General features: G+C 49.0%; 1 protein-coding gene across 1 annotated transcript; it reads right to left on the bottom strand.

Moving 5' to 3' along the window:
- Nucleotides 1–187: 187 nt before the first annotated feature.
- LOC136838332 (uncharacterized) lies at nucleotides 188–21,988 on the bottom strand. Its single transcript, XM_067103237.1, has 6 exons — nucleotides 19,708–21,988; nucleotides 10,545–10,684; nucleotides 9,671–10,020; nucleotides 8,537–9,565; nucleotides 7,702–7,813; nucleotides 188–6,625 (listed from the first exon to the last, which is right to left on the bottom strand). The coding sequence occupies exons 1-6, from the start codon at nucleotides 19,876–19,878 to the stop codon at nucleotides 6,433–6,435; spliced, it is 1,995 nt and encodes a 664-aa protein (XP_066959338.1). The 5' UTR covers nucleotides 19,879–21,988; the 3' UTR covers nucleotides 188–6,432.
- Nucleotides 21,989–22,390: the final 402 nt, after the last annotated feature.

Below are 22,390 nucleotides of genomic sequence, written 5' to 3' on the forward strand. Positions count from 1 at the left end.
CGGATCCCCAAACTGACTTACTATCGTACTCCACCGTAGGACCCTTCCTTAGGGCCCTATCTGCTACAACCCCTTTCACTCCTTTTACTGGAATGACCTCATAGGTCCCAGAGTGCTGGGCCTTTGGCCTAAACTCTACATTCCAGCTATCCACCTCCTCACGCTCCCAAGGGACAATGAAACACCATTTTCTTTCTCATATATATATAATCATCCTTTGCTGGGACATCATCATATAGAGAAGAATTCGGCCGGCTTGCAACAGCCGGCCGACTGACCTCTGTTGAACACATATGACGGAAGAGAAGAAGAAGAAGAAGAAGAAGGAGTCAGGAGGTAGAGATAAAGGCATGGAGACAGAGAGAGAGAGAAGAGAGAGAGAGAGAGAGAGAGCAGATGACTGCGGCATAAACTTCCCCATGATTCGCTTGAGATATGTGACGACGATGGACTGCGAACGATAATGAATAATGACGACGATGATGAAGATGGAGGACGAAGATGATGGTCGTGATGAATTCCCTGATCCCAAACGTAAATATGGTTAGCGAGAGGGCCCTCCCTCCCTCTCCCAAAATACTGCGATGCAAATACAGGCAGTCCCCGTTTCACGGTGGGGTTCCGTTCCGACGCCGCGTCGTGAGCCGAAATATAATCGAACATCGTATGAAAAATGTACCTTTAATCCTTTGGGGGTCTTGAAAACGACGTAACCTACATTTTTATTGAGTTTTTCATCAAAAAACCTCCAAATTTTGACCATTCTGCCCATTCTGGAGCCATGGTTCTTCCTTCAGATCGGCATCTTATACCCAGAACACGCTTTGCAACTCGAGAAATAATTTTTGATGGATATATTTGAAGAGCGTCGTAAGCTCGGATCGTCGTAAGCCGAGCCCGTCGTAATCCGGGGACTGCCTGCACTCTGTACGGAAGAAGAAGAAGAAGAAGAAGGCTGAGAAAGAACGAGGCAAACGACAGGTCCTGCGAGATCGGACCAGCGAGTCGAAAAGGGACAAAGGGACTACTATCGACAGACGGTGGAATTGAGAGAGAGAGAGAGAGAGAGAGAGAGAGAGAGAGATGCAACAGCAGCAGCACCGGCTATTACCATTACTCCTCTCCCTCACGGTTACCCGGCCCGCGAAAGATGGGGGAAATAGTGTTTAGCACAGCGATTGCTATTCCGACCGTGACCGAAAGCCCCGATTACAGTGGACCCCCGCCTATTCGTGGTATTTTCCATAGAGAAATATTCACAGATTACTGTATTTTCATATTTTCATGACTAATAAGTGCACTCATTGTGATAAAACTATTAAAATACTCAGGTATAAGTGTTTTTAGAGGGGTTTTTGGTGTTTGAACTATCAAAAGTGGGCAGTTGTAAGCGTTTTTAGAGGGGTGTCGAGTACTTGTGGATTTTAGCTATTCCTGGGGGGTAGCGGTACGCATCCTAAGCGAATACCGGGGGCCGACTGTATACATATAAGTACCTCTAAATCTTCAGCTTATCACGGTTACAAACGGGGCAATAAAATCGACAAGCAGGAAATGACGGTCAACATTCTGTTTCAACTTTTGCGATTTCCGCGGCCACAGGGACCGCGAAACAAACCAAAGTCCTGCCGATTAACGTGGAATGTAAAACTGAAACATAACTAAAAATTCTCAGCTTTAAATGGATGGATGGTTTTGGAATCAACTAAGCAATCGGTTCCTCCCCAGTCGGTTCCAGCGGCGACGCGGAACACGAATGGACGACGTACGCGAAAGATTTGTTCCCGATTGTTTAAGAACCTTTCTTGCAAATTGCAGATCTGTAGACACGAAAGAAATTATTCTAAATGGAGAAATTAGGAACCGAGGCCTAACCAATCACCTTAGAGCTGGATTTCTGACGGAGGAAAATTACAATCGACGGGTGGGCCGTCTTTTCGCTTACACTTTCGTCCGGCGCGTCTCTCGGAAAATGGATGGAGACGAGTCGCACGTCTCGCTCGCGAGAGAGACGTGCGATGCCAGGACAATAAGACACTGCTGGGGATGCTGGGGAAAAGAGAGAGAGAGAGAGAGAGAGAGAGAGAGAGAGAGAGAGAGAGAGAGAGAGAGAGCGGGGTATAGACAGGATAGGCAGGGCGCTACTCAAGGACAACGCGAAGAAACTCCCCGAGGAGTTCCGCGGAAGTGACCAGGGGGCCGTCATATGTCCGTCAACACGTAATCATTAATGCTTTAATTATTATTATTATTATTCAGTAGTATTATTTATGTACTATTATTATCATACATTACCTTCTTCTTATATTACACAGCAGTCATACTCATCTAAGACTACCTTGTTTTCACTCATAAGCGTAATGGTATCACATAATTCAATGATTCTCAATGCAGTCAATGTGTGCAGGCTGGGGCGAGCGGGGATCGCGGCCCGGCAGAAGGACCGACGCGTCGAACGCAAACCGCAGGGGTATTTGAGAGTTAAAGACACGAGGGTTCCTCCCGTAACTGGGCCGTCGCGTGGCCTTCGTTCGACGTTGCTTCCGGATGAGTATTATCAAACCTCGACCGACTGAGCTGATAAAGTGCGTCACTGACTTACAGCCGGTTCGATCTTACGGCGCTAAGACGGCAAGAATGGGCATCAAGTTAACGGCACTTATGGCGCTGTAAATCGATGCAACATCGAGTTATGGCGCCATAAACACCATTAAAGGGAGAACCACCAACTTACGGCGGATATCAACTCAGCGCAGCGCTGGATTAGATCCCTGCCGTAAATCGAGGACCTCCTGTACCGTCAACATTGCCCCGTTCCCTCTGTAGCCAGTCTTCCGACGACGGTTAGTGATTTCGTCCGGGAAAGACCCGAACGTCTCCGGATCGACGGCGATCAAGATGATCGCGGATCCCTCCCCACCCCGGGCGGGATTTGTTTCTTTCTGCCGAGCACCGATCCGGCGCCCGCTCGCAGCCCTAGATGTGAGTGACTTGAGACCCTATCTGAAAATGACGATGAGGCCCTAAGGGCGGAAGAGAGGACCCGGAGGGAAGCCGCCATCTTCCGTCGCGTCCCCCGCCGGAACGGAGAAAGGATTCGGGGATGACTTCGCCCCCCGCCCAGACCTCTCCTCCCCCCCTCGAGAAATGAACGCGGCACTGCCGTCAATTGACCGGGTGCTATCCTTTCCCTCCTCCTCTGTCGCTATCGTCTCCGCTTGCTTCTCTCGGCCTCGCTGCGGGTAAAGAGGAGATTCCGCCATCAACTTTAGGACCCTTGGAGCCTACCTTCCCCATATCGGTCGCGGCAGTTTCCGCAGAATCAGGTCAGGCGACTATCACGGCGTGTCTGCCTGGCACTAAGCTGGTGGCGGCTTCCTACGTGACCTCTGAATGATATTTTTGCTTAAACAACGAAAGTAATCACCCCTCTTTAGTGTCTGGCCCCGGGAGAGATTACAACAGAAGAGAGTATGTTTTGCAAATGTGATTAAGTGGCACTTTGATCATTTAATACATTTTAATTTGAGAATTTACCAATTTGAAAAGACGGATAACGAATATTTCAAGCCAGGTTGGCGACGGCAACCGTCTGACCGAATGAAACACAGTGCCAAAACGCAACACGACCTAAGCATAAACCTTGTCGTACAACGTGAACAGATCTTCCCGTTGAAAAGGGCCGCTGGCTCGTGACCTATTCGTGGTCATTCAGCCGTAAGATGCCAACCGCAGGCGGCTCATCAGGTCATCTCCAAAGGTCACTCGAGAACCGATCTCCAACAAGCAAGCGTTCGTATCTTATTCCCCAGATCTAAGAGGTCACTCAAGAACCGACATCAGGCCGTTTCCAAAGGTCACTCAAGAATCTATCTCCAAGAAACAGGAGTTCATATCTTACTCCCCAGGTCGAAGACGCCGCTGGGGACGCCGAAAGCTCCTTGACGACAGCGACGCGCGATGGCTTTGGATGAGGTGACGATGGACGAAAAAAAAAAAAAAGTCGTGAAAAAAAAAAAAGGGGGACAAGAAATTGATGGCTTCTTCGACGATGATTCGTGAAATCTCTTGACCAACGATGATCTCGCTAGAGACGTAGCAGTACCACCTCTCCTCTGCTACTGAGGAAGGTGATTATTTTTTGGTCTGTTTGTGAAATGGTGGGTTGTTACAGAAGAACGCTTTTTTCTTTTTTGGCCGTACGACGGAAAAATCAAGAGGCTGTCTGGAACTGCGGTGAAACGGTCTTTATTCGTCTGAAACCAAAACCGTAATTACAAATGACACTTAGTCGACTGTAGTATGCAATAAATAGCAGCAAAAATACAACGAATATTCTGAAAATTCCTTTCTCATATACATACGTGCACGCATGCGTATATACATAAACGTATATATATATATATTTATATATATATATATATATATATATATATATATATATATATATATATATATATATATATATATATATATATATATTTAATGATTACAGTATTTATATTACATATGTACAGATCACGTAGTCCTAATATCTCTCTATTCGTGACTCCTGCGTCTTCAGAACGGCGCAGTTTCCGACGCGGCCTGGTCCGACCCGATCTGACGACAGCAAATAACTCGATATATATATGTATATATATATATTATAATCCAAAAGTGAATCTTGCATTTAAAGAGTATCTTCTCAGCCTAATTTGTACCCGCCAGACATAACACGAACAGCGTATTCTTCGACGACGTCTCTCGCTCCACGTTTCGCGAAGTGCCCACGGCAAGCTCGGCTTCAGACCGGACAGGCGGCAGTAGTTTGCGACGCCTAAAACCGACCGACCGATCGATCAATCAATAATCCGTCCCTCTGTGAGGTAAATGAACGACAGATGCTACTAAAGGCCTCGCGGGAGGCGGCAATCGAACGAGGACATCTCTTCCGAACTCGGTCGGCCCAAAACGCAGCGAGACGACGTAACGACTTGAGAAATGCCTTGAGGAGAGGGAAATGGGAGGTTTGGGTTGGGTGTGTGTGTGTGTGGGGGGAGGGTTTTGTTGGGGATTGAGGGAGGGTGGAGAAGATGGGAGGAGGGCGAGGGTAGGAATGAGGGGGATACTTTGAAGAGGACATAAAACAAGACCCTGATCAAACATCATTAAGGAGAATTCAGGTTATTTCTGCATGAACTTTGGCACCAAGATATATATATACTAATAATAATAATCATAATAATAATAATAATAATAATAATAATAACAATATAATAATGATAATTATTATTACAATAATAATAATAATAATGATAACAATAATATTAATAATCGCTAAATACACTTTGGCACAGTCAATCAAATATAAGATCAGCTTCCTAGCAAATATATAGATATATATGTACGCGTCTCTCGGCACCTGACACCCGTTCCGCCTCCCGAGGTCCTTCTGTCCGTTCGTGACACCTCTCACGACGCTGCCACCGACCTCGGAGGCGAACGCATCCATTTGTGACACCTCCACTGGCCTCGAAGGCTCACAATTTACACCGTCACACACTTCCCTTCATTGCGACGACAGTCAGTATTACTGTTCACTCATGAGTATCAATCCGTCGTTTTCCGAAAGCGTTACGTCGCGTCCTCGCGAACGCGTCGCGTTCCTCTCTGCGTGCTGCGGTCAACCCGTCCGTCGACTGCTCCGTAACTCCGTCACAACGCTCGTTCCTGTTTCTCCACCTTTCGGACTTCGCGCGTACGTTCCGCGAGTACTTTTCCAGTCGCACCTCAGTGAAGGGAGCGCGTGCCACGCCTCACGACAGTCACAGTCGCCGCGCCACTCGTGACAATCACAAAAACATTATGGAATGCTAAAGCACCAACATACACTCCCGTGATCAATTTTGTATATAAAAAGAAGAAGCCGGCAACGGCCTCTGGAATTGCAAATTTTGCCAAGCAGAGTTCGCGATACGACACCTCAACTTCCTTTTCCTTCTTCGACACACACCGTCTTGATTTGAACTACATGGATCCAGGTCGACTCTCCTTTTTGTACGATGAACTACGAGCCTTCGGTACAATGCTTTGTAAAAATGACAATGATAAAATACAATGACAGAATAATTCCTTACGATATTAAGTAGTTCGAGCGACGACGGTATTAATCGACACAAATGATGAACAATACTGCAATGATCAAGAACACATTCAAAGGCATCGACCGACTGCGTCCTCGCGTATAACACCGGCTTTCCGTCTCGCTTTCTCCTCTCCATCTCTCTCACGCCGCGAAGAGAGACGATCTCCGTCGCGACCCAGTTCGAACGCGTCCGACGCCCCGTATTGCTTCTGTCTCTCCCAGGTCCAACGACGACGGCGACTCCGCCGCCGTCAACTCCCTCGCTTCCTGACGCGTCCGAGGGCGCCGTCCCCGAGGGCCCGCCCTTAGCTCCTCTTCGAGGCGAACTCCCTCAGGATGTCTCGCGCCATGTTGATGTCGTTCCTCGTGATGACGAGGGCGCGGATGACGGCGTCCTGCGCGAACCCTTCCTGAGTCAGCGCGGCGAGGTAGTCCATGTGGAGGTTCTCGTACGCCGTGTGGGAGTCGTCGCCTTCCAGGCTCTCGCTGACGTTCATGCTGCGGGGAAGAGACGGAAGGAGGTCAGTCAGTGTCTCCGCTTACGACTAAACTTATTCTACACAGTACTTATGACTTAGGGAACTCCCGACTCACCTTAAGGATGTGGGGGTTCCTCAACTTCACTCTGCCTCGACATGCATCCTGTGAACTTAGGCTAGGTCCTAGAAAGCTTGGGACATACAGCATGCAAATCTTGACACGGAATTAAACGTAAAAGGTCCTAGACATGCATCAAACACCAAATTTACGAAGCACGAACAGCGTTTTCACGCACAGAAGCATCAATCGTGCACCAGCCTTGGTTCCGCGTACACATAAAACACCAGGTTTGTTATACAGGACGTAGAATCTGAATAGTTAAACTGAGACGAGGACCACTTCCTAATTCTTCCGAGAATCCAGTCTGTCTCAAATAAGGACTTCTTCATAAAAGCAAAGGGAGTTTGGTCAGTGTCAGAACAAGTCTCGGGTCATCGCCCGACACCCTGGGTCGAGGTCAAGGTCACGGAGGGAAGTCCCGACCGTCGCGTCCTGCGAGGGACGTCCTACGAGAGTCCTCGGAGGTCGAAACGGGAGGACGGGTCGAGGGAAGCAACCGGAGTTGCGACTTCTTAGCGGGTAAAACTTGTTTGCTTAAATCGAGCTGTAAGATCAATGTAGGGTCCTGTACATACAGTGTTGTATGTACATTGTATTGTGCTTTATGATGCAAAACATACAGTGTATTGTGTTTCAGGATGCAAAAACATACAGTGCAGTACACACAGTGTATTGTGTCTTATGATGCAAAAATTTACAGTACAGTACATACAGTGTGTATTGTGCTTTACGATGCAAAAATATACAGTACAGTGCATAGTATATTGTGTCTTATGATGCAAAAACATACAATACAGTACATACAGCACAGTAAATAAATAGCACTGTGCTTCAGGATGCAACACCATACCGCACTGTATTCACCTCATACCACACTATACTTAAAACAGGCATCACACTTCAAGGGGTCGTAACTAATGAGAAAATCACCTTTATCACTAAAATTACCATTAAATATTCACATCAATTCTCACCTTCTGTCGGCCGAGAGTGACTTTGTTATGGTGGGCGGCTGTGTCCCGGAGGGAGCCGGGAAGTTCGGCAGGTCCGAGTCCGTCGCAGACTTTCTGGCCGACATGGAACAGCCTGGAATGGAGACGGAGACGGAGGTGGTGGTCTGTCGTATATGGTTTCGAGAAGCATGATTGTGGCTAACTTTAACATTAAATGAAATTGAAACTACTGAGGAGGCTAGAGGGCTGCAATTTGGTATGTTTGATGATTGGAAGGTGGATGATTAACATACCAATTTGCAGCCCTCTAGCCTCCTCGGTAGTTTTTAAGATCTGAAGGCGGACAGAAAAAGTGTGGACAAGAAAGTGCGGACAGAATAAAGTGCAGAAAGGAAAAAGTGCGGACAGTTAGTCATTAAATCTACCAAAAATGTTGAAGTTTTCAAATCAAATCAACCAAATATCTTGAAATTTTCAAAATAAATCAACTAAATATCTTGAACTTCTAGACAAAAATCATCCTCTAGGAATCATCTCGGAATGCAACTGTGAGTCGTAACCAAATGCTTTGGAATCTAGGAATCATCTTGGAATGCAACTGAGTTGTAATCAAATGCTTTGGAATTTATGAATCATCTTGGAATGCAACTGAGTTGTAATCAAATGCTTTGGAATTTATGAATCATCTTGGAATGCAACTGAGTTGTAATCAAATGCTTTGGAACCTAGGAATCATCTTGGAATGCAACAGTGGTGGCCTCAGGCCAGCCTGAGGAGTGAAAGTGGGAACTCTGGGGAAGCAACCTGAAGAAGGAAGAAGAAGAAGAAGAAGAAGAAGAAGAAGAAGAGGACCTACTCGGAGGAGGCAACGTGGTGTTCTCGTAGGGCGGCTCCTCCTCGTGAATGTCCTCCAGCTCCCCCGCGTGGCTCGTCCCGCTCGGTCTCCTGTCCGCGGCCTCCCCCCCGTTACCGCTGCTGCTGCTACTGCAGGTGGAGCCCGAGGAGGAGGAGGAGGAGGAGGTAGACGACGTCACGGACGACGGAGAGGAGGGGGAGGGCGTCGTTGAGGGGGCGGATGGAGGAGGCATGAGAGACGCGGAAGAAGAAGATGAAGACGCCGCCGCAACGGAAGAAGACGACGACGTAGTCTGCTGTCCTCCTCCCCCGGGGAGGATGGTGCGCGGGCGAGGGGTGACCGCCGTGGAGGTAGCGGCAGCGGCAGGGGAAGAAGAGGTGACGGCGGCCTCCGGGGAGCCCCTGGTGAGGTGGTGGTGGTGGTGGTGATGCAGGTGGGGGAGAAGAGGGTCTTCGTCCTCCCCCTCCGCCGCCGTCGTCAGGACGGGCGTGTAGGTGATGACCGTGACGGGCGACGACGAGGCGGACACCGGCACGGGCGGAGCTGTGGTCGTCGGAGGCCCTCCCAGGGGCGACGTGACCTGGTGGTGATGCCTCTGGTGGTGGTGGAAGTGGTGTTGATGGTGATGATGATGGTGGTGGTGGTGACTCAGGTTCGGGCTGCTCGGGATGGGCAGGCTGACGGGGACGAGGGCGGGAGCAGATGGCGCCGGGAGAAAGGACACCGACACTGTCGAACATCCTCCTCCTACGTTGTAGTGCGAGGAGGAGGAGGAAGAGGAGGTAGCGGAGGAGGAGGAGGGGAAAGGCGGCGCTGAGGGTGTCGTCGTCGCGGGCGTCGGGGTGGTCGCGGGGGTGGAGGCGGGGGAGGAGGAGGACGACGACAGGGAGGGGTTGGAACCCGAGGGCCTCATGAGTTTGATGGTCGTCCGAGGGACAATGTGGGGCACCGAGATCGGCCGGTGCCTCAGGGGCGAGGGGGTGGTGCCCCCTGTCTTCCTCATGCCTGGGGGGACGTCTTTGTTCGGACCTGTGAAGTAGAGAAGCTCCTTAAGTAACTGAGTTTCTTAAGTAACAAAGACACTATATAACAACCTGTAGAAGGTGACAGAGTCGAGGCAGGAGGAACACTCACCCGCAGTTGTGGCTTCCACAGTTTGGTTGTTGGGATCGAGGGCGACGATGGTTATCGTCCTGGGCGGGGACGTCGGCGTGGGCGTCGTCGCCTCCACATTGGTGGTGGAGGAGGAGGCGGAAGAAGAAGGTGGAGGGGGAGGTAGAGGCGCGGCAGCGGAGGAAGAAGGAGAAGTCGTGGTGGTTGAAGTAGAAGTGGCAGTCGGGGCAGCGACGCTGGACGATGCCCCCGCCGCCGCCACCGCCGCTAGCGTTCTGGGCGGCGCTAGGGGCGTCGTTGCCGAGGAGGAGTCTCCCCCTCCTCCGCCCCCGTCGTCCTCCGCCGCCGCCGCTGCGTCCGTGACGTCGATCCTGCGGAGGAGGAGAAGTGAGTGGATGATATTTGGCGACGTCTCTCTCAGACTTTCTGACATTCAAAGTCTCTCACAGACTTTCTCAGACATTCAAAGTCTCTCTCAGACTTTCTCAGACATTCAAAGTCTCTCTCAGACTTTCTCAGACATTCAAAGTCTCTCTCAGACTTTCTCAGACATTCAAAGTCTCCCTCAGACTTTCTCAGACATTCAAAGTCTTCCTCAGACATTCTCAGACATTCAAAGTCTCTCTCAGACTTTCTCAGACATTCAAAGTCTCTCACAGACTTTCTCAGACATTCAAAGTCTCTCTCAGACTTTCTCAGACATTCAAAGTCTCTCACAGACTTTCTCAGACATTCAAAGTCTTCTTCAGACATTCTCAGACATTCAAAGTCTCTCTCAGACTTTCTCAGACATTCAAAGCCTCTCTCAGACTTTCTCAGACATTCAAAGTCTCCCTCAGACTTTCTCAGACATTCAAAGTCTCTCACAGACTTTCTCAGACCTTCTCCCACCCACCTGTGGACCGTGGCGGGCGTGGAAGGCGGGCTGGGCGCCGGGCTGGCCTTCCTAGGGGGCACCGGCGGGGGTGGTATGGCATCGTCCCTCCGGCAGGCCCTTGGGGACGCCCCTGGGGACATCAGCGGACTCCGCGACCCCTGTGGGTGAGATCAAGGGCGTGGGTGGGTGGTCCTGAATCATCGTCATCATCAATGGTGTGCAGAGAGAGAGAGAGAGAGAGAGAGAGAGAGAGAGAGAGAGAGAGAGAGAGATTGAAGGGGAGTAAGAGAGAGAGATTGAGGGAGAAAGTGAGAGAGAGAGATATTGAGGAAGATTGAATGGAGAGAGAGAGAGAGGAGAGAGAGAGAGAGAGAGAGAGAGAGAGAGAGAGAGAGAGAGAGAGAGAGAGTGGAATTATTACCAAGAATAAAAGGTAAAAGCAACAAAATGAATGAGAGAGAGAGAGAGAGAGAGAGAGAGAGAGAGAGAGAGAGGAGAGGACAACAATACTAACACAAAAGAGGCAGGCAATTCTGACGTAGTAATTACGACACAGCTGCAGCGGAGATCGGAGAAAGCCGGCGGACTCACTTACCTGCTCACAGCTACGAAGGCCCGTCTGGTCGCTCCTTGTGTACGGCGCGTTTTCGGAAGCAAGCGTGTCCGGAATCAATTCGGGAATTGTCATTCTCTCTCTCTCTCTCTGTCCAGCTAATTCTATTATCTCTCTCTCTCTCTCTCTCTCTTTCTCTCTCTGTCTGTCCATCTATTTCTATCATCTATCAATCTCTCTCTCTCTCTCTCTCTCACGCTATCTGCAGTATCTATATATATATATCTCTCTCTCTCTAATTGTCAGTTTGTTTCATTCTCTCTCTCTCTCTCTCTCTCTCTCTCTCTCTCTCTCTCTCTCTCTCTCTCTCACTATCTGCAGTATCTATATATATATCTCTCTCTCTTTAATTGTCACTCTCTGTCTCTGTCATTCTCTCTCTCTCTCTCTCTCTCTCTCTCTCTCTCTCTCTCTCTCTCTCTCTCTCTCTCTCTCTCTCGTCAAGTCCCAAAGGCAGGACGTCCGGCCCCCATAAGCTGTCTCAAGCCAAGCACACAGCGGACAAACCACACACTTACCAAGTCCTTTTCCGCACGCCCTACAGAAGGTGATGTGGGAGGAGGGAGGGGAGGGGGAGGAGGGGGAGGAGGAAGAGGAGGAAGAGGGGGAGAGGGACGACCTCCGGGAGGCCCTTCCGCTCGACCCAGCAGGCCGACGTTTGGCTTCTCGGGAACCTTGGGCTTGGCGCCTCTCGTCTGGTGGTGGTGGTGGTCCGGAGACGTCTTCTTCTTCGGGGTGGGGGCGGTGCTGTCTGCGGCGACGGAGGAGGAGGAGGAGGAGGAGGGTGGCAGCAGCAGCGGCGGCGGCGGCGTCCCGTAGCTGTCGAATCGCTCCGGCAAGGGCGGCGGACGCAGCTCGCAGTAGTCGTTGTCGTCTTTCGCCGCGGGGCGGAACGTGCCGTAGTCGTCGTCACCCTCCTCCTCCTCCGGTTGTTCTCGTTCCTCGCCGTCGCCGTCCCAACCGAAGCGAGGGGGCGGGGGGATGCTTGGCGGGGGGTTGCCGCAGGCCTCCGTCTCTTCTTCTCCGCTTCCGCTGTCCGCCGCCATCTGCACGTAATCCGATTCTCCTCCAGGTGCGGGAGGAGGAGGAGGGTGGCCGGAGCTCATCGCCAGATAGGCGTTCTCTTCCTTCCCGTCCCTCGAAGACGGAGGCGTCGACGCGGCGCCCGACCGGTTCTGCTGCTGCTGCTGCTGCTGCTGCTGTTCCCTCAGCCCCGAACGCTGGACCGGGACGGGCGGAGCGTCGTGGGACGGAGGCAGGAGAGGAGGAGAGGACAGTGGGAGAGGCGGGGGAGGGGGAGAAGGAGGAAGAGGGGGTGGCGAAGGAGAATAGCCGCCTCCACCTCCTCCTCCTCGGCGACTACTAAAGGGCGGAGACGGAGGCGTGGGAGGGAGGGGCCTGGCGGAGGCGTGCCTGTGCGACTTCGGAGGCAGAGTGGGAGGTCTCCGTCGGGTCGCGCCTAGGCTAGATTTTTTACCTGGACCTTCGTTGTCGTGGCCGCTCGCAGGCCAGGGAGGAAGAGGAGGAGTAGGAGGCGAGGCCTCCGCATGCATCGCCGTCGCCGTCGCCGTCCCGGGCCCCTGGGCCGACGACTCGCCCCTGCTAATTTTAGCGGGCCCATTCTGGAATTAAGCAACCACCGGGTGAATGAAAGCCGCGCGCATGCGTCGGGAACGCCTGCGGGAATGACGACGGCCGTTCCGTGCTTGGCGGAGTAGACAGAGAGGAACGAGGCCGCAGGGCCATCGCTTTAGGGGGCGCCTCACTGACAACGCGTTCGAACGTACTCACTTCCGCAGCTCGCGGATTCGAACTTACTCAAGTCGCTCTCCTACGCAGCCAAGCACGGAAGGGCCGGTCGACACAGCATGCAGTTTCACAGACCACACAGAACATATGAGTATGCAATCTAATAACATTAGTACTGAAACCAGACACTTATAGTAGCATTAAGTAACTATACAAGACACTTATAATACAGCTTTTAAAACGACTACGTAACCATACAAAAACATCCACAGAAACCATTATCAAACAACAGCAGCGTAACTCAATTAGTTTTCTTAAAAGTATTCAAAACGGCAAAACAAAGTTCAGTAGCACCTCAGTTTAACAGACACTCTTTCGGCTCTGGATTTCTGATAAGCAACGAAGTCTGTTCAGGAACGCAGACCCTAAATGTCACTTTACGCTTTAAATTCATCGTCCAAAGTGGTACCGTCAACGGCCTTGATAATCTGAGGCGTTACTGGACGCACATGCAACATGCAACTAGAAAGGTTCATTCGTCATCATCGTGCGCAGAAGGCGACAGCGACGGATCGCCGTCGTGGCTTCTCGAGGCAAAACGAGCGCGGAGAAGATGGCAAGCGGTTATTACAAGCAGTTTTGCAAAGCAGCGTAGCATAGCGGTGTATCTCAGCAAGCAGATCGCCTTGCCTGGCCGCGTACGGAACGCGTGTACGGCTGAGGAAGCGGCTGACGACTTACCGGATGCTGGACGGGGGTCTTCGAGGGTTAAAACGAGGGCTCGTCTGTCTCGTTACGATTCTTACCGAATGCAGAACGAGGGTCTTCGCGGGTTAAAACTGGGGGGTGCTCTGTCTGTCTCTCTCGTTACGATTCGGCGCGGCAGAGCGATATTCCTCGTTCGAGCGGGTGTCGGCCTTCTCTGACGTCTCGAGGTTCAGAAGAGGCTTTCAGCCCCTCGAGAGCGACAGAGAAGATGGAGAAGCTGGACAGCGAAGTGGAAAGCTAGAACAGACTCATTCGCAATGGGGGTTTTACGCTTTGGTCAGAGACGCTGCCTTTAGATCGTCCTGTCCCGTTCTCCTTACTTGACCGGACCGTTTCGGTGCGTTCTGCATCATCTTCTGAAGATGAATATGATGACAGAGAGAGAGAGAGAGAGAGAGAGAGAGAGAAGAGAGAGAGAGAATAACAGCATACCAAGAACTACAACATTAGTAAAAGCAACTTGTACATATCCATGCTATATTAATCTCAAGCAAGAAAGTGGAACGGGGCGGTTTGGACAAGGAGTGAAAATGGGAGAAAAGAGGCTGTGAAAGGAAGTTTTAGTATCGGTAGGGGGGTTAAATTTCACGACTGTCCGACAAGGTTTACGAAGGCACCGCTCCACAATACGAACCGTACCATTCTCCGTGATAAATACCGTACCATAACTGTACCATTACTCGAGACGTGTACTGTACCTATGTCACACGCACTGCGCGATTATCTACAGAACGTACCGACGTACAATTGACTGAATTGAATGTAGAATTATAGGCCAAAGGCCAGGCACTAAGGGACTTACGAGGTCATTCAGCGCTGAAATGGAAATCGAGAGTAGGTTTGAAAGGTGTAAGAGAAGGAAAAACCACGAATCAATTGTTAGGAGAGGATGGAAAGGGAATATGAAAGGGGGTACAGTAAAAGAAGTCCTCCCAGGCTTCAACTGTTTGCCTCCAGAGCGGACGAAGCTTCGGAATCCAGAAGCACGACAAAACAATCTTTCGCGTTTCGGAAAGTGGGAATCGGAGTCGACGCTTTCGCCGTCAAGATTAAAACGCTCTTTCGTCCTCGAATACGACAACCGCGCGCGCGTCCGTTCGTTAACCGGCTTTGAGACGCTGCAAAGGAAAATAGAAAAAGAACAAAAATGAAAACAAGTATAACACAAGACGGGGGCGGAGGGGGAAATCCCCCCCCGCCGAACGCAACAGAAACAAACAAGCCAAAAATGAGGGAACACAAATGACACAGCTTCGATATTTAATACTTTATTTCTTTCATCTGCATCTTTATTGAATATAAATTATAAATTTAATTACAAGTAAATAATAATAATAATAATAATAATAATAATAATAATAATAATAATAATAATAATTATAAATTATATACATCTCTAACTAAGAATCACTTTGGGCGTACCTTTCTTTCTTTTTTTTTTGTCACCTCAGGGCCCCAAAATGCTTGCTTGCTTGCGGTAATATCCAGAGATTAACAGGGGGGGGAGGGAGGGAGGGAGCGGGTGGGGAAAGAGGAGGAAGCAGGTCATGAGGGGGGGAGGGGGGGAACTCTGACCCCCCCACAACGCCCCGGGAACAAGAATGACAGACGAGAGGGCCTTCTCGAACAAGGGGGACTTGCGTACACGAACTTGGGACTGACTGTAAGTCTGACGGGGAACTGACCGGCTGGAAAATGCTTTCTTGGACTGAAAACTGATTCGGCCGCCCGTCCATAAATAAAGAGCCCCAACGAGGCGCTGGCATATACCCAGAGGCCTGATACAAGAGCCCACCGATCGTTAAACCCCTTAGCAGGCCAAACAAACGGCCCTATCATACAAAACTGTCGCCCAACAATCGCAGACCAATCTGGCAAGATATCGAAGCCAACGGGACAACTAACGTCACGTATTCTGAACCCTTAGTGCATCCTAAGGGCGCACTCGCATCCTAAAGAACAGACACGAACGATACTGGATCAGACGAGGCAATGACTTGGGAAGTAGCGTACCGTACGATGCATAAGATCTGATCCAGCCTCCTACAGGCACTTTTCACCTATTCTCTAAGGTCCCTTTGCATTTTTAGCTCTTCAACTCCTCGGCATTAATGCACAGACTCTCCCAACAAACAGAAAAAGTTTAAGAAGTTAATTCCGGCCTTCCTTTGAAAACTAGCAAGACTGCCGCCCTCATGGGAGAGCATGAGGGGGAGGAGTTAGAGACGGAAATTCAGGGGAAAACTGGAGAGGAATATAAAAGGAATACTGGAATGAATCAAGTTCCCTGTACGGCAGGAATCGAAGCACTAACCAATTAATTCTTGCTCGACAACCTGGCTATACAAACCAGCTATCCACACGCGCATATATACACACACAAACACAGGCCCTATTTGTATAGATAGCTCGCACTCACAGCCTTTTAAACTCGAACCTAACATATGTTCGTCCGTTCTGAATCATCGTAAAGAAGATATGGATGCCTCTTTATACCTTACGATACGTGACGGAATGTCGCACGCTACGGAATCGTTCAAAATCATACAAATCAGAAGCCTTTATTCGTTATGGAATCGTTCAAAATCATACAAATCAGAAGCCTTTATTCGTTAGTTTTGTGATTTTCCTTCTACCTGTGACGTGCCTTCATCCAGTTTGGAAATCTGACTTGACAACGTTTCATGGACTGAGCGAAAGCACTGACTATTCGAACGTCTAACGAGGACGAGTGTCGGAACATTCAGCTCTCCCACGACCTAACCCAAACATGTTTTTAATAATAAAAATCTAATTTAATTCCGTACATCGCAATTCTTTCAAGAGTTACGTAATTCATCTTGAAGAACTCGGCAGGTTGGCTCTCCTCGAGTGCTTTCGAAGTCGATTTTCAAAGTCTGCAGAAAAGTGCGCGTGAGAAAGACGCTTAATGGTCATGCGAAAGATTTTTGACGGCCAAGGAGACTTGAGAGATGTTAGATACAGATGCGGAAGGGCAGCAGTGCAAAGATGACAGCCACGAAATCATGGACCTACGAAGACCAGGATAGCAAAGCCACGGTAACTGAACTTGGCCCACGCAGGACCCCCGCCTACGAAAGTAGCCGTTTGGAGGAACAACAAAGATGAAGCGTCAGAAGGTGTATCCACTATGACTAGATAAAATGTAGCCGCCCCTGGGAGCATGTACCGCCACCTGAGACCAATCACCCTAAGATAACTGCCGATTTTCTCGAGGTCTCCGTCGCATACGAAGAGGCCCTCGAAAGATGGACGACGCCCGGAGGCTGGAGAATGGACCGAGATCTCTCGGAATGGATGGTCAAGTGACAAGAGAGGAACAGCTACTGAGAAAAGTTAGTACGTCAGTAGAAGGATTACGAAGACCTCTACGAAGGCCCAGAGAATCGTCAAAGAGGGGCGCTGACGAAGGCGTACCGCCCGACTTGGATTGAGGCAGATGTCTTAAACATACGGGAGTAGACAGGACTCCCTGGCTAAATGAAACTGATTAAACACAAGTGATTTAGTCTCGTCTATGAGTCAGTCGCACTTTTTCAGCAAAGGGACGTCCAATGGCCAAGCCGTTAAGCTCAGATGTTACAAGAAAATAATAAAAGTCAAATAAATGAGAAATCGTCTAGAAACTCGGGCATCCGCAATTAACCCAGTTACCGAGTCGACAAGGAACCGTAACCTATCGGATGCAAATCCTTCTAATAACTGCCGAACTTCTGGACCAAGCCTGCGACAGGCAGCCTGCTAAAGACGTCACAAAACCAACTAGACTCAACTCCACTGCAGATCTGGTGTAACCAAGGACAGAGTCGGCCCTCTGTGTGCAAGTCCGTCGGCCATCACAAAAACGTAACAGAGAAATAATTCACGAAAACTTGAAAACATGAAAAACAAGGCTACCAATGCGTCAACATCTGGAAAGCCCGATTTTGGGGACGTGACTCGAGAAGTCGGGGTACGAAAGATTCTGCGACTTGCTGGCCCTCGAGTCAGTCTTAAGCCCACTGGGGTTCGTCAGTAAGGGCGTGACGATCTTACGAAAGATATAGGTGCACACTGACAGGTTCTGTAAATGAAATGGATATTTAAAACCCTAGAAATGAGCAAAAAATAGGCAGGAATGCAACAAATGGCAACGACGATAATATGAACAGCAAAACCTTCAGACTTTTTCAATTCATCCCGGCTGCTTTAGCTAGGCCTTTTGTGAGTCTAGACTTTCAATCACGATTCTATTCCGCTTCTATTTCGTGCGTATCAAAGTTCCTGCAGATTCTATTCTTCGATGACGAAAAAGACTGCTCGGAGAGCCAATACAGGCAGGCAGGGCGATTTCAAATCGAAGACTGACCCACAGCGCAAACTTCCCCGTCAAACATCACGAGAGGTTTTCAAAACTCCCGTTCGGTCTCTTCCGCCGACTTTACTGCAAAGGACGGATCGAGGAAGCCATCAACTCCCGTCATTTACTTTTCAGTCCATTCCTCGTATCAACTTTCTCAACCATTATTCACGAACAAACCGTTTGCATATGAACAGGACTAAGTGGTCGTGTTATACGACAGCACATTTTAAGAATAAAAATCTCACGCCTTGAGAATTATCGTCACAGGTAAAGGAAGGACGACAATGGCGGAGACTTGAAGAAAGGGGAAAATTTAAATGAAAAGATTAACAATTACGACGCAAAATAAACGAGCCACAGAGTTAAGGAAATGATGAACAAAACATAGAGAGATTTTAAGTCTATGAAATTCATGAAAAACTTTTTTAACTTCCGGAGAAAATGACCCCAGAAAGTCGCAAGTTTGCATACAGTATATATGGAAGACCTTAAAACGGTTTGATCGCTTGGTTCAAACGTGTTTTAGCTTTCAAACTGACTCGCGTATCTTTGGGGGGACTGTTTGACAAAGGTGGCAAATGTCTGAAAACGTCAGTAACCCTTGCTGTGTCGTCCAAAAAATGTTTGAACGCTGAATAAAACCTTTAAATTTCTAACGTTTCTAAAAGCTGAAGACCGGAGAAAGATACTTCAGAACGTTGAATGACCTGCAAGTGTCTAAGTGTCTTTAAATCGAATACTGTACAGCTAAGGTAATCTCTACTGTTTACGTAATCGACGCGCGTTCAAGGGACGTGTAGTGCCTGTGTGCGGATGGTTCCCGAACAAGCGTAGGTTTGAAGAAGCCGAGAGAACATTCTGTACACGACAACGACCTGTTAATATTCAATGGTACACAGTATCTACTTCTACGTCTCATTCCTAAGAGGGTTTTAATTCAAGCTGGAGATGTGACGATAACAATCGGCTCCCGGCAACTGCAAGGTTTTTTGAGGCAGGATCGAATGTACGAACACAATCGTCGACCACGTCCTTCTCTTGCAAGATAGTCTAAGTCCTTTACGCTGAGTTTTGCAACGTTCGTGATAAATGAAAAACTGATTGCTGAGAACGTCTTTTGGCGCTCGAGCAAACCTTTCGACGCCGGGAGCCGACTGCGCCTCGTCTTGCGGCATTTTTACCAAACAGCGAGCCATAAAGAGCGGTAAAACTTTACTCCTTCGGTTAAACGTTGGTTGACGAAAGAAGTTCCAAGATTAAGTCTTTCTCAAGTTATCTGTTACTGATTCTACCGGGAGAATATCCCCCACCGTGACAACGTGCAAAGCCAAAGTGAGTAAAGTCTTACGCCAGGGATTAATACGGAAACTACACCGCACCCTAGCGGAGCGGCCCAGCCAGGATTCGGGTCTCCCCGGGTCTCAAAGAACGCCCGGCTGCAGACCGAGTCCGGGCCGGGCACCCACGAGACCCGGGGCGCCGAACGCACGTCCGGGCCGCTCCGAAGGCTGCGAGGAAGACGCGACAGCACCTCACGTGGCTTTAGGCAGAGACCGGGGCTGTCAGCGGGCGTTAGAAGCAAAGAGAAAAAACTGCGCGGGCGAAGTATTAAGGCACCACCACTCGTACAACAGGAGAGGGCTTCAAACAAAAGGGGAGAGGAGAGAAAGAGAGAGAACGTTGCTTACCGCAGACTGGCTTCTGGAAGAGCATTGCAGCGTCTGAGAGGTACTGGTGGGAGGAGGAATAGGCGGAAGGAGAGGGAGAGGGGGAGCGAGAGAGGGCTCAGCTACGACCACCGCATAGCACAGCATCTTCAGCGCGCAGGAGAGCGAGAGGGGGTGGATACGTGAGACCATCAATAACTAGACATTTAAAAGCGCCGCCATAGGCTGTGGTAAAATTAAACAACAGACATGAAAAATAAAGAGAAAATCACCTCGCTCACACAACTTTCGCTCCTCCCTAACTACACTGCGAGGCTTGGGGTTCCCGCGAAAGCCCGCGAGTCACTTGCCCGGGGACGTAAAAGGGCCTTGAGCCGCCATTCTTGACGCGGAGTCTGAAGGAAGCACATTCACAAGAGGGGTCACACGCTCCTACTTTACAACATTCGTTAGCTGGTATCGTCACATTGTGCCGGGGTGTCTGAAGGAAGTTCATTCACAAGCAAAAGGGGTCACATATTTTCAACTGGGGTATCTCTGCACACTGGGGTCGTGACCTCCACATTCAAAAGAAGCTACGACCTGACACCAACGATCTCTCTGCATCCACGCAGACGCACGGTCATTTGCGACGCCTCGTACCTAACGAGAGGCCCTCTTTGATGCCGTAAAACATCTAAAACATGCTAAACTGCAATTAAGATATAATACTTTAAATGTAAATCTCCCTGCTTTCAATACCTACCCCTCAACGAGTCTACTCTAGCCTAGAATAATCACGACAACTACAGTCTTTTACAGTCTTTCACGGCAGAGAGACTTCGCCGTACCAGCGTCTGGAAGACACCACAAGATTACTACACAGCACTGACGCAGGACGGCGAAGAGTCTTCGTACCCGAAAGGCCGTAACGATGAGTTTAACCAGACTGCCACGATAAAAACCCGTTTGGAAAAAGCAAAGCCAACGTCCTTGGCTGGCAACTTACTCGATTCGGTACGTCTGCGCTTCTGGACAAGGCGTCCAAGACGTTAGAGTAAAAAATATACAAAGATCAGTTATGCCGACACGATACGATGTTCGTAGTGCCTGTAATCCTTCAACGTACGCGATATCTAAGGTCAGAGAATCATTAGGGAAAAACGTCATCCGATTTTACTCTCTACAAAGAATTTCGTTCCCGTTTCCACCTAAGAATATGTACGTGCCCTCATTTTCGACAAGCCTAGAAGGACGGTGGATTGGTAAGCGTCTTCCTGTAAAAACGCAGGCTGTACAGTCTACAGAATGCCTGTACTTTTATATAGTTTGAGGATGCCCTATACTAATGCCCAACATCGTTCAGCCTTCGGCAAGAAACACTCCTTAACGTGAAATAGGACGTCCCAGTGCTTTTCAGTCTTGTAAGGTCATTCAAACTCATCTGAGGTCAAGAAGGGATTGTCGATTGAAGTACCAGTCAGTCTTGCAAGAGGGGGCACTTAACCGACTCGCTCCGTCTCGGACGAGGTCGTCTGCTTTCGTAAGAGTCATTCGCACTCACATACGGGTCATCTGGTCGAACGGAACGGCGGGAAGTCTTTCGGCAAAAGCGACATACGCTAAGAGAGCGGACCCCTGCCTATTTGTGTTTCGGATTCGCGGACTTTTCTGTGGAACGCATATACACATTATTCGTGGAAAATTCGTGGTATTTTTCACTGAGCAACATTCATTAATTACTGTATTTTCATATAATTTTCAAGACTACATGCAATTTTCCTGATAAAACTGTTCAAATATTCAGGTAGAAGATTTTTTGAGTTTTTTTTTGGTGTTTGAACAATTAAAATACTCAGATATAAACATCATTAGAGGTTTTTTTGTGCTTGAATTAAAATACTCATATAAACATTTTTTGAAGGTTTTTTGGTGTCTAAACTATCAAAATAGGCAGTTAAAGGCATTTTTAGAGGGGGTTTTAAGTATCCGCAGATTTTTGCTAACGTTTGGGGTCGACTGTACCCTCTAATACACAAGATACACTCTAGTACACCCTAATGCAGGCATCATACACTCACATACAAGCTACACAGCTAATCCTTTACCACAACACAGCATGAACAATTATAAAACATCAAAAAGTACTGAGAATTGTAAAAAAAAAAAAAGATGAAGCTACCAAAATAAGATTACCAAAATAACTTTACAATTAAAATCAATTAAGAAAATAAATAATTACAAATTTCTGTAAGAAAAACAATGCTTTAACTTTGGAATTAAGAATTAAAAAACAAAACATGAGAATGTGAAGTTTTTGCATGTTACTGAGAGGGAAAGAGAGAGAGAGAGAGAGAGATAGCGCAAACCACTCCGATAAAAGCCTAAAAGGGGTCATGGGGTGGGTCACGTGACGGGATGGGTTGTACGTCCTCCTTCGTTCTCGTAGGGGGGCGGGCAGGCGGGCGGGCACCAATCATGCAAGTAGGGGCAGACAAAAATAAAAAGGGGTGGCGGGCATCTCGACGGGGCACCAGACGCCCCACGAGACGCGAGGCAAAAGAACGGTCGGGGAGACAAAAGGTCCTCTCCTCTGTCATGGCCTCCTCCTCCTCCTCCTCCTTCAGGAGAGGGGGGAAAGAGAAAGTATACGTTTTCGGGGAAGGGGGGAGGGGGAACAGGGGGAGTACAAGGCTGGGGAGGTAATCACAGAGTATATTCATCC

Source organism: Macrobrachium rosenbergii, unplaced genomic scaffold, assembly GCF_040412425.1.
Source record: "Macrobrachium rosenbergii isolate ZJJX-2024 unplaced genomic scaffold, ASM4041242v1 60, whole genome shotgun sequence".
Lineage (NCBI taxonomy): Eukaryota > Metazoa > Arthropoda > Malacostraca > Decapoda > Palaemonidae > Macrobrachium > Macrobrachium rosenbergii.